Source organism: Parasteatoda tepidariorum, chromosome 10, assembly GCF_982258835.1.
Source record: "Parasteatoda tepidariorum strain Cologne lab strain chromosome 10, Ptep-v5.0, whole genome shotgun sequence".
NCBI classification, from domain to species: domain Eukaryota; kingdom Metazoa; phylum Arthropoda; class Arachnida; order Araneae; family Theridiidae; genus Parasteatoda; species Parasteatoda tepidariorum.
The window spans coordinates 12,542,894-12,558,307 of record NC_141764.1 but is presented as its reverse complement, the minus strand read 5'-3'; the positions used below and the strand labels follow the sequence as shown (position 1 = coordinate 12,558,307).

General features: G+C 29.9%; 1 protein-coding gene across 1 annotated transcript; it reads right to left on the bottom strand.

Moving 5' to 3' along the window:
• Positions 1-9,467: 9,467 nt before the first annotated feature.
• On the bottom strand, positions 9,468-14,786 carry LOC147802159 (uncharacterized). Its single transcript, XM_087153819.1, has 4 exons — positions 14,366-14,786; positions 13,392-13,441; positions 9,741-13,271; positions 9,468-9,644 (listed from the first exon to the last, which is right to left on the bottom strand). Exons 1-4 carry the CDS (start codon positions 14,784-14,786, stop codon positions 9,468-9,470), a joined length of 4,179 nt encoding a protein of 1,392 aa, XP_087009945.1.
• Positions 14,787-15,414: the final 628 nt, after the last annotated feature.

The window sequence follows — 15,414 nt, the reverse complement described above, 5'->3', positions numbered from 1 at the left end:
GACTATTTAATCGACAGGTTCAATTCATCGACAGGGTCATTTCATCGATAGGAAAATTGTATCGACAGAGTCATTTCATTGACTAGGTCATTTCGTCTATAATATCGTTTCGTCGACAGGTTCGTTTTATTGACAAAGTCATTTATGGACTTCGTCATATTGTCGAAATGATTTTTTCGTTGGCAAGGTCATTCGCAAATTTGAAACTATTTTTAGGTATACTTTCCTTTTCGTCATAATTTAGAGTATTTTCATGCTAAATATTTTTATTATTAATTAGAAAAATATTATTATATAATTTTTATACTAAATCAAAATTTCAATCGTCATAAAAAAAAGCGCTTTTTTCCTATAAAAAATTGATATCGCCTTTTTGATTAGCTGTACACTCAGCTAAAAAAAACTAAACTTTTGTATGTTCTAATTGTAGTTTTCAAGCATTTTTTTCTCTGATAATATGTTTCTTTTTTAAAGTGAGAGCATTATTACGGATTAGCATCATAATTGAATGAAAATGTAAAGTCTATTTCGTGAGGGGAAAACTCAATTCTTCGCTGCAAAAATTTTTTACAATTTTTTATTTAAGACTTAAGTGCAGCTACCACAACAATCAAAATAATCATAGATCTTAAATCAGGGTGGCCACTCAAAACAGATTTCAAATTTCCCTGATTTTTCCATGTTTTCCAGATAAAAATCTTAAAATTTCCAGGTTTGTGCTTTTTTCCTTTTTTCTTAGAAAGTGTAGGATGTGTACAAGAAAAGTCTCTGTATCATAAAATATCTTATTCAAAATGTCATTTTTTTAAACATATCTTGAAAAAAAAACTCTTTTACAAGATATTTTTTTATTATTTTTTAATGTTCTGGTACAACATTAATTTTTAGAAAAATTAAAACGTGGAGAAAATAATATGTTTAGCTTGCAGAATATATTGTTTTTATTGAATAATTTTAATTGTTTTTATTGAATTTAGTGTGTTACTTTAAGTAGTATTTGCTCAAAGTGTACCTACAAAATGACAAAATCAGAATAACCAATAAAGCCTTGGATAAGTATTGTTTAATATATTTTCATTAAGGAAAAGAAAACCGTTTCAGGTGATTATATATCAATAATTTTTAATAATTACAGTGGCTCCCAAAAGTGCTCACTCACTTATAACTTATATTGAAATAAGAAATAAAAATTCAATAATTAAAATGAATATTTCACAATGGGTACTTGATAATAAGATGTATAATCTAATCTTAGCAAAACTGCACGGAATATTTCAAAAACAAAGCAAAAGTTAATTTTTTAATTAAATAGTAACAAAAATGTTACCCCGCAAAAGTCATCGTACATTTAAATGTTTTGGATCTCAGAATTAAAATTATCTTCAATTGCTTTTTTATTTAATTATTTTTCATTTAATTTTTTATTTCTTTATTAGCAATTTAGTATCAAACCTACAATAGTAAAATTATATTTTTATTTTTGCTCGCTAACTCCGTAATATTTTATTTTGTCACTTAAAAACGACTTGTGGTCGTAATAAAATAGACCAAATTTGATTATTTGTCTTCACAAGAGGTAAATCAGTAATGAATATGTTAAATTAGTTTACTATATTCAATTGAACTGTGCAATATGTGATAAAATGCTTGAAAGAAGGACTTCATATCAGAGATTAAAATTATAAATTTGGTGGAAAAATTCATAAAATTGCAACTGAGTGTTGTAATAGTTTCTGTAAAAATTTTAAAAAAATATTCTGCACGAATTTCACCTGACAAAAAAAAAGACTAGTTACACGTATTTTCAACCTTTAAAAGCTATTTTAGATGCTAAAGGAAACTCCACTAAATGTTAATTTAATGAAAAATTAGATTTACTAATAGAACTTTTTCTTAGAAGAACTTTTTCTTTAAAAGTGTATGATGACTTTTGTGGGAAAAAGTTTATGTCACTTTTTGATGATAGATTCCTTAAAAATAAACTTTTCCTTTGTTTTTAAAATATTTCATATTGTCATTTAAAATATTTCAGTTTTGTTAAGATTAGAACACATTTTTTATAATTAAATATACATTCTGAAACATTTATTTTATTTAATGGATAGTCTTATTTCATTGAAAGTCATAAGTGTATCAGCACTTTTGTAAATCACTGTAATTACATTTCAATATAAAGCTGTACTGTATACTGTATTTCATCTTACCAGTGCTTTTTATAAAATTCACTGATCATATTTTCCTTAAACCAATACCTCAAGTCAAATTTTTAAATAATGTCATTTTGAAATAGCATTTTTATTTTAAGAGATTCAGTATAAAAAAATAAATGTCAGAATTTAAAATTGTCCGATTTTTAGTTCTATACTCAATAAAAGAAAAAAAATAGATAAAATTCCTTAAAATTTATACTTTCTTGATTTTTTTCTTATTTGAAATTAAAACATTTAAAGAATTCCAATCTAAACACACAGATTTTTAGATTAGCATAGTTAATTGTTTTTGTTTGCACAACTGGAATCTTGTACACTGCAGAATTTAAACACTAAGTTTCGTTTTCCTTCTCCTGACTAAACACATATGAATAAAAAAAAATTATATTTTATGTATATACATCATTTAATATGTTTCCTATATATTCCTTAGTCATTGTCAGCATTATTAAGTAAAAAGAGGAATAGTTTTGAAATATCATCTCTGGAATGCAAACAACATTTACGAACTTTTGATATTGTGATAACTATACAATTCGAATTTTGAATCAAAAAACTAATATTTACCAACAAAACCGTAAAATGTGATATTAATATATAGTTAGTTATAAAAAAAACTTTTTTCAAAATAAAAATATACTATAAAAGGTTAAAATTAAATAGAAAAAATTAGCATTAATGCAAGAATTGTAACAATTTGTCGACAAACATTGTTGTTAGTGATGGGGGGAAATGCGTGATTGGTTGGCTTGCTGAGAAAAAATAATTTACAGATTTCTTTGAATGGGAGTTCAAAAGCTTTCAGAAAAAGAGTGCAATATAAAATCTATTATTATTAAATTATAAACAACTAATTTTTAGAGAATTTAATAAGGTTAAAAATACAAAAACATTTTGTCAAAATAGAAAAAAATTATCACTCTCAATTGTGAACAAACTTGAATCATTGTGTGAACACGGACAGAATTTAAAAACCGAATCCTAACCCCGTCTTCCACATCCACCAGAATCTTTGCCTTTCCTAAATTGCACAGTCCCATAGTCTGCATAGAGATCAAAGACATTTGCTTAGCAACCATGGGAGAATTTTATGTTGTATTCTAGTTTAACAGGGTTATAATGGAGCAAATTTTGATGAAAGCAAAGTAGGTTGATGATATTTTAACTGTTTGGAGATACATTTCCGTCTAAAAAAATGTGTGTATAATGGATGAAACAATTTAAATTAAGAAAATTAGCAAATAATTTGAAGTAGTGAAATTAAAAAAATATATAAGAAAAAATTTCCAGCTTTTCTTTAAAATTTCCAGGTTTTCCAGGTTTTTATCAATATTTTCCTGATTTTTCAAGGTTTTTTCCAGTATAAAAAAAATTCCCTGATAATTCCAGGTTTTCAAGGTTTTCCAGGTGGGTGGCTACCCTGTAAATATCATCATAAAATTCATCGTTTAGCCTTATCTGCCTTAACCCCCATCGAGTTTGCAGTTCATGGGCGACGTAGTTTTCATTTCACTTTTCATAAATAAAATCATTTTGAATTACAATATTTTAAGCAATCCCAATGAATTACGATATTATTTTTCAATCATTTTGAAGGCGCTATTCCAATTCAACCATTTTAAAATGTACTATTGCAACGTTTTGCTATTCGCTAGAAAAATATGTGTGAAGTAACACTTTCGGTTTTATTCACTTGCTATCAATAATTTAAAAACACTCAATGAAAGAAAAAGAATATTGTCGCAATAGTTTTGCTGCCGGGACAGCGGATATATTGCTTGTTTGATTACACAACGGCTAGAATATAAGTTTTTATGCCTATACTGCCGGAATGAGTTCTATTTTGCTAGGTTATTACACTTTCGAATATAAAAACACGCGTGGTTATAAGTTGAATAAAGTTGATAAAAAACTTTAAAAAAATTTTTTATTTTGTTTTATACGGATTATTTTTATACGGATTAAGTCTACAGGCTTCAAAAATGCTATTTATATTGTGATAAACAGGAGGGCCGAACACAATACAGATTTTTGTATTTCACTGACTGACGAATGTTAAGGGAATCTTTTTCCACTTATAAATTGATCTTAGTTACTGTACGTTATCGTACTTAGTACTGTTTTAGGAATGTTAATTTAAAGTTTACAAGCACATCAGGTTCATTATAAGAGAAACATGTTTAATTTAGAAATAAATAATTCGCTAAGCGGGCGTCTATGTGACCGGTGCACGCAGATGCAGTCTATAAAGATAAAAACTTTATTTATCCATGTAAATTACTCTTTACAACGATTATGTAATTTATTACTAAGGAGAAATATTAAAGCCAAATTTAAAAAGCGTTCTTAAATTAATATTTTTTTATGAGTTACAGCACTTATTCTACTTTTTTCAAAATCAATAACTAAAAAGAAAAGAAATGTTAAAAAAAAATTTCATTCAGGCAAAAACCTAGGTTTAATGTTGTCACTGAAATGAAATTAATCCAGTTCTTTTCATAAAAAAAAAACAAAAAACGAACTTATATTCCTTTATCAACATCAAATGAGTTTTAACTAATCCATTCTTGAGTATTTTAGATGTTGTAGAGTTGCATAGTTTTGTTTAATTATATTATTTCATTAAATTTTTACGGTACTTTTCGGTTAGTTTGGAGCATGGGAATTCAACTGATTTTTTTAAAATTTTATTTTACTTAAACTGTTAATAATTTATGTGCATTAAATAACAGTGTTAATAATACACTGTTAGGAAGTTACAAGTATCAGAATCATAGCGTCATTTTTTTAATACTTATTTTTTATGAGTATGCATTTCGTCCAGTGTTTAAAAAATTAAAAAAAATAGTGACACGAAAAAGTTGGCAAAGTTCAGTATTTTTTTTTTCGATTTTCCTCTTCCAATTCACTATTATAAGGGAAAAGTACCTTTTCCTGAGTGTATTTCCTTTAATATTTTATAAATTAAAGAGATCTTAGTACCAAATCATACGAGCCATCAAAGGACATTAATGAGAATTTGAGAAAATAGAGTTTCGAAACACTCAGTGAAGTTTTATTTTTGGAATTGAAACTATGTTTTTTAAATAAGTAGAATAATTCAAAATTTTTATCACCAATAAAATACTGCGATACGAAAAATTAGAGCAATATTGATATATGAATAGTACTCATTGTCCCAGATAGTTGAATATCATTGAAAAAAAATTGAGTATTATACTTAAAACTAAGGTTTTAGATAGAAAGCATTATTGTGGCTAGCCTTTGAGCACTAAAAAGATGAGTGCTTTGATTGGCGACTGAAAATTGAGCCTTAACGTAAAGAAATAATCGAGGGAATAAAACATTTTGAGATTTTTCATTCAGATTTTTTTAAACTACACATACTTTTGATTATAGATAATTATTTTATTAATTTTCTCTTTTTAAGAGTGTATCTTATTTAATGTTTCATATATTGTAAAAATATTAGAATATATTGCAACATATTATAAATATATATTATATATATATTATAAATATATTACAACCAGAATATATGATATTTCAGGAAATTTCAGAAAAATACGAAATATCAGAAAGCTGTTTTTTTTTCATAACTAAAACCATTTTACTGAATCACTTGTTAGGATAATGCAGAAATTTCAATATTATTGAATATATAATTCGATGATAAATTATTTCATATAAATTCCATATTTCAAAATTTGGAATTATAAATTTTTTTAAAAATTCATTTAGCAATATTTTTAGTTGCGCCAAATTTTATTCCTTAAATTGTCTAGTTTTATGAATTTTCTTGGATAATACATGCGAGAAAATTTTTATCATCTTTATACTTGGAAATACAATTTTGAAATTTCGTGTAAAAATTAGTATTTTAGTTATATTTTTTATTAAAAAAATCTCACGCAAAAAAAAAATTCTTGAACAATTTTAAATAATGCATTTAAATATTATAATAGAAACCTTCATTCTATTGGTCCATTTTAAGCGAATCATAGCCTAGCATTAGTGCATATGTTCCTAAAAGGAAAACATATCATACTTTACAACAGTGCATTAATTCATTTCTATTAGAAATATTTTGTGTGTATTTGCACTGAGTAATATTCTATTCAAAATCAACGATGTTTAAAGTGATCAAGAAAATGTAAGTAATTTTCAAATAAAATTTAGTTAAGATAAAATAAAATCAAAATTATAATGCTTTTACAAATCAAACTTATTTACTTACGAATGAAGAGTTTAGTCCCTTATGTTTACAAGGTAACTTAAAAGAAGATTATCACTCTAAATTAAATGTTAAGTCTCCATTTATTTCAAAAACATTACACATAAAAAATTATTTATTAAAAATGTAAGACATCATTTTTATGTAATTGATAGGTCTATTATATTTCAATTTAAGTTTACTTTGCTTATTTCTATAATATAAAGAGCTATTTCAAGAATTATACTAATATTATGAATGATTTCGCTTGTTATTTATTTTTTATCTACGAAAATGTTTATGCAATTACTTGAAAAATCTTTAAAACTGTCGTTTCAAACTACTTTATATTAAATTCTGCTTAAAGTAAGGTTAGAATTTAATTTTATTTAAATAATTGTTTTACGCGGATTAATCATAAGTGCAAAAATAACTGTGGTTAGCTTAAACTTTCATGTCATTTATTAAAATTGCATATTAAATTGACATCGATCACAATTTTGAGAGTAAACAACCTATATCAATCCCTATCATTATAATTTCGTGTTGTCATTATAACTTCAAATTTTGATTTCAAATTCATAAAATAAACTTTTCTGACGGTTCTACAAAAATTAGATTTAGTAAAGATGAGGAAATAAAGAAGGAATGAACTTTGCGTTATGGAACTGGCTGGTACTAAAAATTTGGCGATTGCTCAATACTAAATAAAAAATTATTTAATAAATTTTTGACTTTATATAATATTACATTGGTTTTTTTAAGGTAGATAACTTGTATAGATCTGAGAAATAAAATTTCTTTTAAATTATTTCCACGTTACTTTACACTAGCGATAGCGAAATTTTGCATGCGGTTAAATTTTTCTGTTATTTATCACATATTGCTATCTATTTGTTAAATTATATCTAAAATTTATGTTTAAAATTAATATCAATAGATGGCGCTGTGCCAATTATTTACTTTCTCATATTTGTTATATTTTTATTCCCTCTTGTGCTGTCCATATGAAATAAACGTTGTGTTCGTTTCTCCTGAGTCATGTTTATTTGGGTATCCAAGTTTCTTTAGAGTACAAATTTATTATGGTGCCGAAATCCCTGGAATAGGGGACTTTTTATGGAATTGAAAATTTTTGGAAGAATACTTGGATAAATTAATTTAGAACGATGGCTACGAAAGAAGTGATAGGGAATCAAAAAATGAAACGAACTGTGGTAAGACAGCTAACTACTAAATTGATATCGAAAATTGAAGCGAGTTTTGCAGATGAATCACAGGATGCTGAAAAAGCAGAACTTTTATTGGATTTAAGTGAGCAACTAAATGCAAAAATGATGGAATTAAAACAATTGGATGAAAAACTGGAATACACTGTTGCTGAACAGGAGTTCGAAAACGAAATAACCACCTGCCAAGAATATCAAGAAAAAATAGTGACATGGAAAGGTAGGATTCAGAGATTTTTAAATCGATGTTCTTCTATTTCTAAAATTAATATCGAAAGCGATAGAAACGAAACTGTTGTTGTTAAAACTGAATCGAAAATAATGAATCTACCTCGTCTGCAAATAGGAACATTTTACGGAGATTCTACCAAGTGGTTGGATTTTTATAATCAATTTGAAACAGCTATTCATAACAATAACGAATTACGAAAGACTGAAAAATTTGCATATCTGAAATCCTTGCTTGGAGGAAGCGCTCTCGCATCGATATCTGGATTTGCCATTAGTGATCAGAATTATGATTCCTCTATCGAGATTCTAAAAGAGCGTTTTGGAAGAACGGACATTGTGATAAGCTCTCATATGACGAAACTTCTAGCTATTGAACCTATTCGAAATGTTTCTAACTTAAAAGCTCTAAGAAGACTATATGATGAATGTGAAATACAAATAAGAAGCCTGTCATCATTGAATGTAACTGCAGGAAGTTATGGAAATTTACTATGCCCAATTATTCAGCAGAAACTTCCAGAAGAATTAAATTTTGAATTCAATCGATGTCGAAAATCAGAAAAAGAATTTGATATACAAGAACTTTTAAGTTTTTTGAAAAAAGAAATTAACTGTCGTGAAGCGGCAAGCTTAGTTAGTCACACGAAAAATAATTATAGCCAAGATTTATCCAGATTTGAGCAGAAGGGAAAATCTAACTTTTATCAGAATAAACCTGGAACTGCATCAGCCTTGTCAACAATAAATTATCGATGCATTTTTTGTGACTGTGAAAATCATTCAAAGTATAACTGTAATGTTTTTGATATTGAAAAGAAGCTAGAATTCCTAAGAAGAAAAGGAAGGTGTTTTTTATGTTTCGGAAGAAATCATATGTCCACTCAATGCAGAAATAAATTTTAGTGTAAGAAATGCAGAGGAAAACATCATGAATCAATTTGTTTAAAATCGGACTTGAATGACAAAGAAGAAGATAAGGAACCAAAACCATTAGAAGTAAGTCAAAATTCTTCATCTAAATTTGGATCTAATCAAATGTGCACGATTACGACGAATTGAACTACGATGAACTATAATAATAATAACATTTATTTACATAACAGAGGTAAGTTCACACAAGCTGCGGAAGACCGCAAGCAATCCTTTTACATGACAATCACGACTACAACTACTGTATTACAACAAACTTAGGGGAGGCAGCCGGTAGCTGCTTACTTCGCTCCTTTTACATTGGAATGTGCGCCAAAGCGCCTTGTGCAAATTAATTCGGCACACACCCCACCGGTGAACAGAATGTTCACCTAATTAATACCATTTAAACATTTACCATTTATCAAAACAAAGATATGACTAAAACTGTTATCATAATGAGACTATTCACAAACAATTACAAAATTATTACAGATACAATAAACATACATTACGATGCAAAATGAATATATAAGAAAAATTCTACTAAATTACAAAGAGCAAAATATTTTTAAACGTGTATACATACTTAAGGCTTTCAAACTGGTTAAAAAAAGAAGTGAATTATTTAAGTTACTCTTATCTGCAAAATAGAAACAAAATTAGTAAAATTTATCAATCAATTTCTAAAGGATAAAGAAGCTGTATAGGTTTTTTAAAACTGCCTTTAGAAGTTTTAACTAAGCAAGATCTGACATAATTGTCTCTACCTAAAAATACTTCCTGAATGATCCCCAATTCCCACAACAATTTTGACTTAACATTTCCTTCAATAAGAACAATATCATTAACCTTCAAATTTTTATGAATAGATGAAGTTTTAAATTGGTTATTAGTTTTTAATTGAAGTAAATATTGTTCTTTCCATCGTTTCCATAATTGTTTAACAAGGAGAGATTGGTAAGTTTTTCTTTTGCTGTAGGAATCCCTTGCAGTAGTAGGATCTAATAGTTCTATGAAATGGAGGGGATATTTTGATTGTCCATATCCTAATTCGAGGAAATGAGCCGGAGTGAGAGGTTCAGGCTCTCCTGGACTATTTTCGACATATGTAAGAGGTCGATTATTAACAATTAATTCGATCTCTGCGAGTACGGTCGAAAGTTCTTCGAATGTTAGTAGAGCCTTGCCTAGTATTTTTCTCAAGGGTTCTTTTATGGTTTTAACTAGTCGTTCATAGAATCCACCCCACCAAGGGGCACGTTCAACAATGAATTTCCAGTGGATACCCTTGTCTGCGATGAAGTGTCGAAATTCACTGTCCTTCAAAATATTGGTGAAATACGCTAACTCCTTCTGAGCAGCCTTAAACGTACGCGCATTATCCGAATATATAATCTTGCAGTTTCCTCTACGGGAGAGGAATCTCCGGAACGCAAGGAGAAAACACTTAGTTGACATATCTGATACAAGTTCTAAGTGAACAGCACGCGTGACTGCACACGTAAACAGTGCGACGTAAGACTTATGAAAGTCTTGTCTGTCCTTTACAAGTATTGCTCCTGTAAAGTCGATTCCCACAATTTGGAAAGGGGGAGATTGAGAAATTCTGTCCTGAGGCAGCTGTCCACTTAATTGGTCAGCTGGTTTGGCATTATATTTTTTACAAATGAGACAAAGCCGAATGATTGATTTTGCTAGCTGACGACATTTAGGTATCCAATAATTTTTTCGAATTTGAGTCAAAGTTGCCGATACACCACAATGAGCAATACGTTCATGTTCCCTAATCACAAGCAACTCGGCAAATTTACTACGCCGAGGAAGAATTATTGGATGCTTTTCACCCAAGTACAAATCTGCTTCATTTAATCGACTGGTAATTCGCAATATATTGTCCTCATCTAAGTATGGCACTAAAGTTTTTATTTCAGAATTATTTCGAAGTTGCTTATTGTCTTTTAAAGTCGATATCTCCTCTGGATAAAATTCGTTTTGAATACTTTTTATCCAAAATTTTTCTGCATTTTGTATCTCATCCGCCGTGAGACACGAGTTTGTAGATTTATTAATATTTCGAGCATTGTTCACAAATCGTAACACCCAAGCAGTTACCCTTAAGAGTCTTTTTAAACTGCTGAATCGATTTATGTCGACAAATGGTTCTCTCTGCTTGGTAACAGCCACATGGACATTGGAGCGATGTTCCAGTTCTTTTGAACTTAAGTCCAAATCAAAATTGGGTTGGAGGTTGGGCCATTGATCTGGTGGTTGTTTGAGCCATGCTGGCCCATTCCACCACAATTCACTATGCAATAGTTTGGTAGCGGATGTACCTCGTGAAATAATATCAGCTGGGTTGTCCCTTCCTGGACAATGCCCCCATTGATTTGGATTAGAAAGTGTCTGAATTTCTTCAACGCGATTTTTGACATATGGTTTAAAGGTTGAAGAATCACCACGTATCCAATAATACGAAATATGTGAGTCAGTCCAAAAATATATATTGCTTTCAAATTTAAGACAAGACGATACTTGTTTGGCTAACCTGGCTGATAATAGGGCTGCTGTCAACTCTAATCGTGGCAGTGTTAGTGATTTCAATGGTGCTACACGACTTTTCGAACAAATAAAACTAGTTTCTATGCTATTACCTGAAGAAACAAAGCGCAAATAAAGAACTGTTCCATAAGCTATTTTGCTTGCATCGGAAAAGCAATGCATTTCCAAATTCATTAATTTTTTATTCGGTTCACCCAAATAATAACGTGGTATCTTAATATAAGTCAAATCATCCGCCTCACTACTCCACTTCTGCCACTTGCGGTGTAGCTCAGGGGGAAGATCCGAGTCCCAATCAAGTCCTGCAGACCAAAGTTCCTGCAGAAGGCATTTTAATCTAATGACGAATGGACCTAGTATACCGAGAGGATCGAAGATTCGTCCGACTACACGCAAAATTGATCTTTTTGATTCTATTTTACGAGACAGAAATTTTAAAAGGTCCTTCGGATCAAAATATATTAGATCATTTTCGGCATCCCACGATAGTCCCAAAACTTTAATTGAAGGTTTGGAATCAGCCAGCGTGTTTTTAGAGTGCTGTGTTTCAATACTTTCCTGTTTCCATAACAAAGCAAGATTTTTCGAATTAGTGGTCCATTTGTGTAACAACATACCCGCATCACTAAATATTTGCAAGCACTCCTTGGAAGTACTTAAAGCGTCTTCAATATTATTTTGTCCCAAAATTAGATCATCGACGTAAATCGAGCTATTTAATAACTCAAATGTCTCTGGAAACTGTTCCTTGTATTTTCTAAAATGGTGTTTCAAAGTCGCTGCAAGAAGGTATGGACTAGGTCTAAGGCCAAATAGAACTCTGGTAAAATTCAAAATGTAGGGATTACCATTCAAGCTATCTGCCCAGTAAAAGCGAGTAAAGTTTCTATCAGGAATATCAAGTTCAATTTGAAGAAATGCAGATTTTACATCTGCTGTAAACGCTATAGGATTTTTCCGAAAACGTAGAAGAAGTTCCAGAATATCAGGATGTAAGTTTGGACCAGTAAATAAGCTTTGATTTAACGAGGCATACCCATCTTCATGGCTAGATCCATCGAATACAATACGCAGTCTACTGGTAGATTTGTCATTGCGTATCACTGCATGATGGGGCAGAAAAAATCCCGTACTATCCCTCAAAGAATCACATGAAGTATGCTCAACTATACCTTCCTTAATGTAACCATCGATTACATCCCTATATTCACAATGCAACTCTGGATCCATCCCAAACCTACAACATAACCTTTCAAAACGCTTACGAGCAATATTTTCATTATTTTTCAACACTTCTCTCATTCCTGGTCTCCAAGGCAAGCTTACACGGTATCTACCATCTACAAAACTAACTGAATTATCAAACTCACAAAGCACCTCTTCATCTCTGTTACCTAAATTCACCGAATCCTTGTCAAATATTCCTAAATTTTCTAACTCCCAAAATTTCCTTAATTCAGCCGAAATTAATTCATTTTCATTAATAACCAAATTTACAGACGTACAAACACTCTGCTCATCACATTTACCCTGAAGAGACCAACCAAGACTGGTATCAATAGCAACCAGTGAGGAATCCAATCTTTTAATTTGTTTTGTTAAAGACCAATAAAAATCCTGACCAATTAACAATGAAACTTCACAATTTTCAAACAATTCATCATTACTAAATGTCAATCTAATTCCCATTGACTCCATTTCCTTCCATGTATCCGGATTTGGAAGGGTAATATTAGCTCTAGAAATTTCTTCGATTTCCACTGCCTCAATCATCGCCTCATCTCCATTCAATAAATTCCTCAACCTAATTTCTACCTTACTACAAGTTTGTTTTTTAGGCACTTTAGATCCGAATGAATATATTTTTAACCTTTCTGAGCCTAACACCCTTAATCCCAATCTACGAGACAAGTTTTTCTTAATAAATGTTTTTTCACTTCCATTATCAAATAAACAAAATATTTTATCTGACGAAGAGCTACCAATAATCTCTGCCTTCACGCATTGCAGCAAAACCCCACCTTTATTATTATTTACCACAGAATTTGAACAGGTAGTTTTAACATCAACTCCCTTTTCTTTCGAATCTAAACATAAATTTTGTTTTTTAGAATTCTCTAATTTAAAACAAATCGCACGTGCATGACGCCCTTGACAAAACGAACAATTATTTTTCTTACACATTTTTACATTGCAAGAAATATTACAGCATAAAAAACATCTCCTTTCCTTAATTAATTTGTCTCTTTTTTGTTGAACATTTAAATTCTCGCAACAATCAGAAGAGTGGTTCTTTTCCGAACAAAATAAACAATTAAAAACCGCAGATGTCATTAATTCAGGCGCCGATACTCTCCCAGCCTGCCTGTTATGATTAGAGGGGGGATGAAATTCCGAATGATACTTAGGTTTCATATTCGCGTATCTGCGTGGCGCCGTATTGAAATATTTATTAGAAAATGAAGGCGAACTTTTTATTTGTGACTCATTTCGATTCTTTAACAATGCGGTAGTTCTTTCTCTACTTTCTATTTCCTGTCTGAGATATTGAGTTAAATTAGTGATCTTAGAATCCCCCTTTTCAAATTTTCGATTATACTCTAAAGCTAAACTAGAAGGGATAACCTTCATAATTATCGGAAACAAAAGACAACTATAAGAATCGGGTGAGATTCCAAGGGATTCTAATCCTCGAATGTTGACTTCTAACTGATCATACAATTTACGCAATGAAATAACATCAAACGAGTTCCGGACAGGGGTCAGATTTAATAAACAATTCATGTGATAATCAATTATAAGTTCTTTGCGTCCGAATCTTTTTTCCAAAATTTCAACCGCTTTTACATAATTTTCTGAAGTTAATGTTAAACCTTGTATTGCTAATTCCGCATCATCTGTAACAACCGATTTTAAATATGAAAATTTATCTATATCATTTAAACTCGAATTCTCATGCACTGCAGATTTAAATCTAGCCCAAAAACTAGGAAAACTACTAATATTCTTACCCGAAAATGATTCCAAAGTAAGCTTGGGCAAACGGGGTTGGTTTATTAAAACCGGGCTAGTTTGAGGAATTGTAGTTAATGGTTGAGTTTCCGCCAGATTTTGAGGAGCTGTATTCTGGTTTGCAGCTAAATAACGCTCAGCGCGAGATTTCCACAACACAAATTTATCACGATAATCTTCGCGACTCTCAATTTCTTCTTCTAACTTATCAATATCAATTAAATCCTGAACTTCCTTATCAAGTTTACACATCTCTTCAAATTTAGCAACTAATTGTAAAAATGTTTCGTTAACAATTATTTTATCGGAACTATTATCTATTTCTGCTTCAAGTTTTTTAATTTGCTTCGTTACTAACGATCTTGAAACAGACCTAGCTTTAATTGTTCTTTCTAACAAAGCCTTTTTTGCCGCATCCATTTTAAACTTATTATTTCAATTACAAAACAAATACTCAAATAACAGTCACAACCTCAATTCACTCTAAGAACAACAATAAATGCAATAAAACGCATTCAAAACAAAAATACAAATAATAAACACTGAAATTCATAATCCTAAATCGAAAGTGTAACCAACAACCATTAAATAACACTTCTATAATATTACATTCTAACAAATTTCTTTTCTGAAATGAAATCGAAAATCAAAACCAATACGAATTACATTCCAAATACTCTAACCATGCCTTATTTCGAAATAACCTTATTCAAGCACTATTCATTCAAAATATCCAACTAAATTATTTATCTAAAACAAATCGAAAGCAATATATACAATAATTCAAATATCTCCAATAATATAACAAATTCCTATTCTTAACGAAAATTTAAACACATACTAACTATACGAATTGCATTTCAAAATTCTCAAACTACACCATAATTCAAAATTACCTTATTCAACGAATACCTTCAAATATACGACTAAATTATTCAATGAAGAAATTTAACATTTCTAACTATTCCAAAAGAAAACGCAACGAACTTACCCCAATCATGCAGCGAAACGACGAACGAAAACGACGACGAAAACTAATATGATAAAT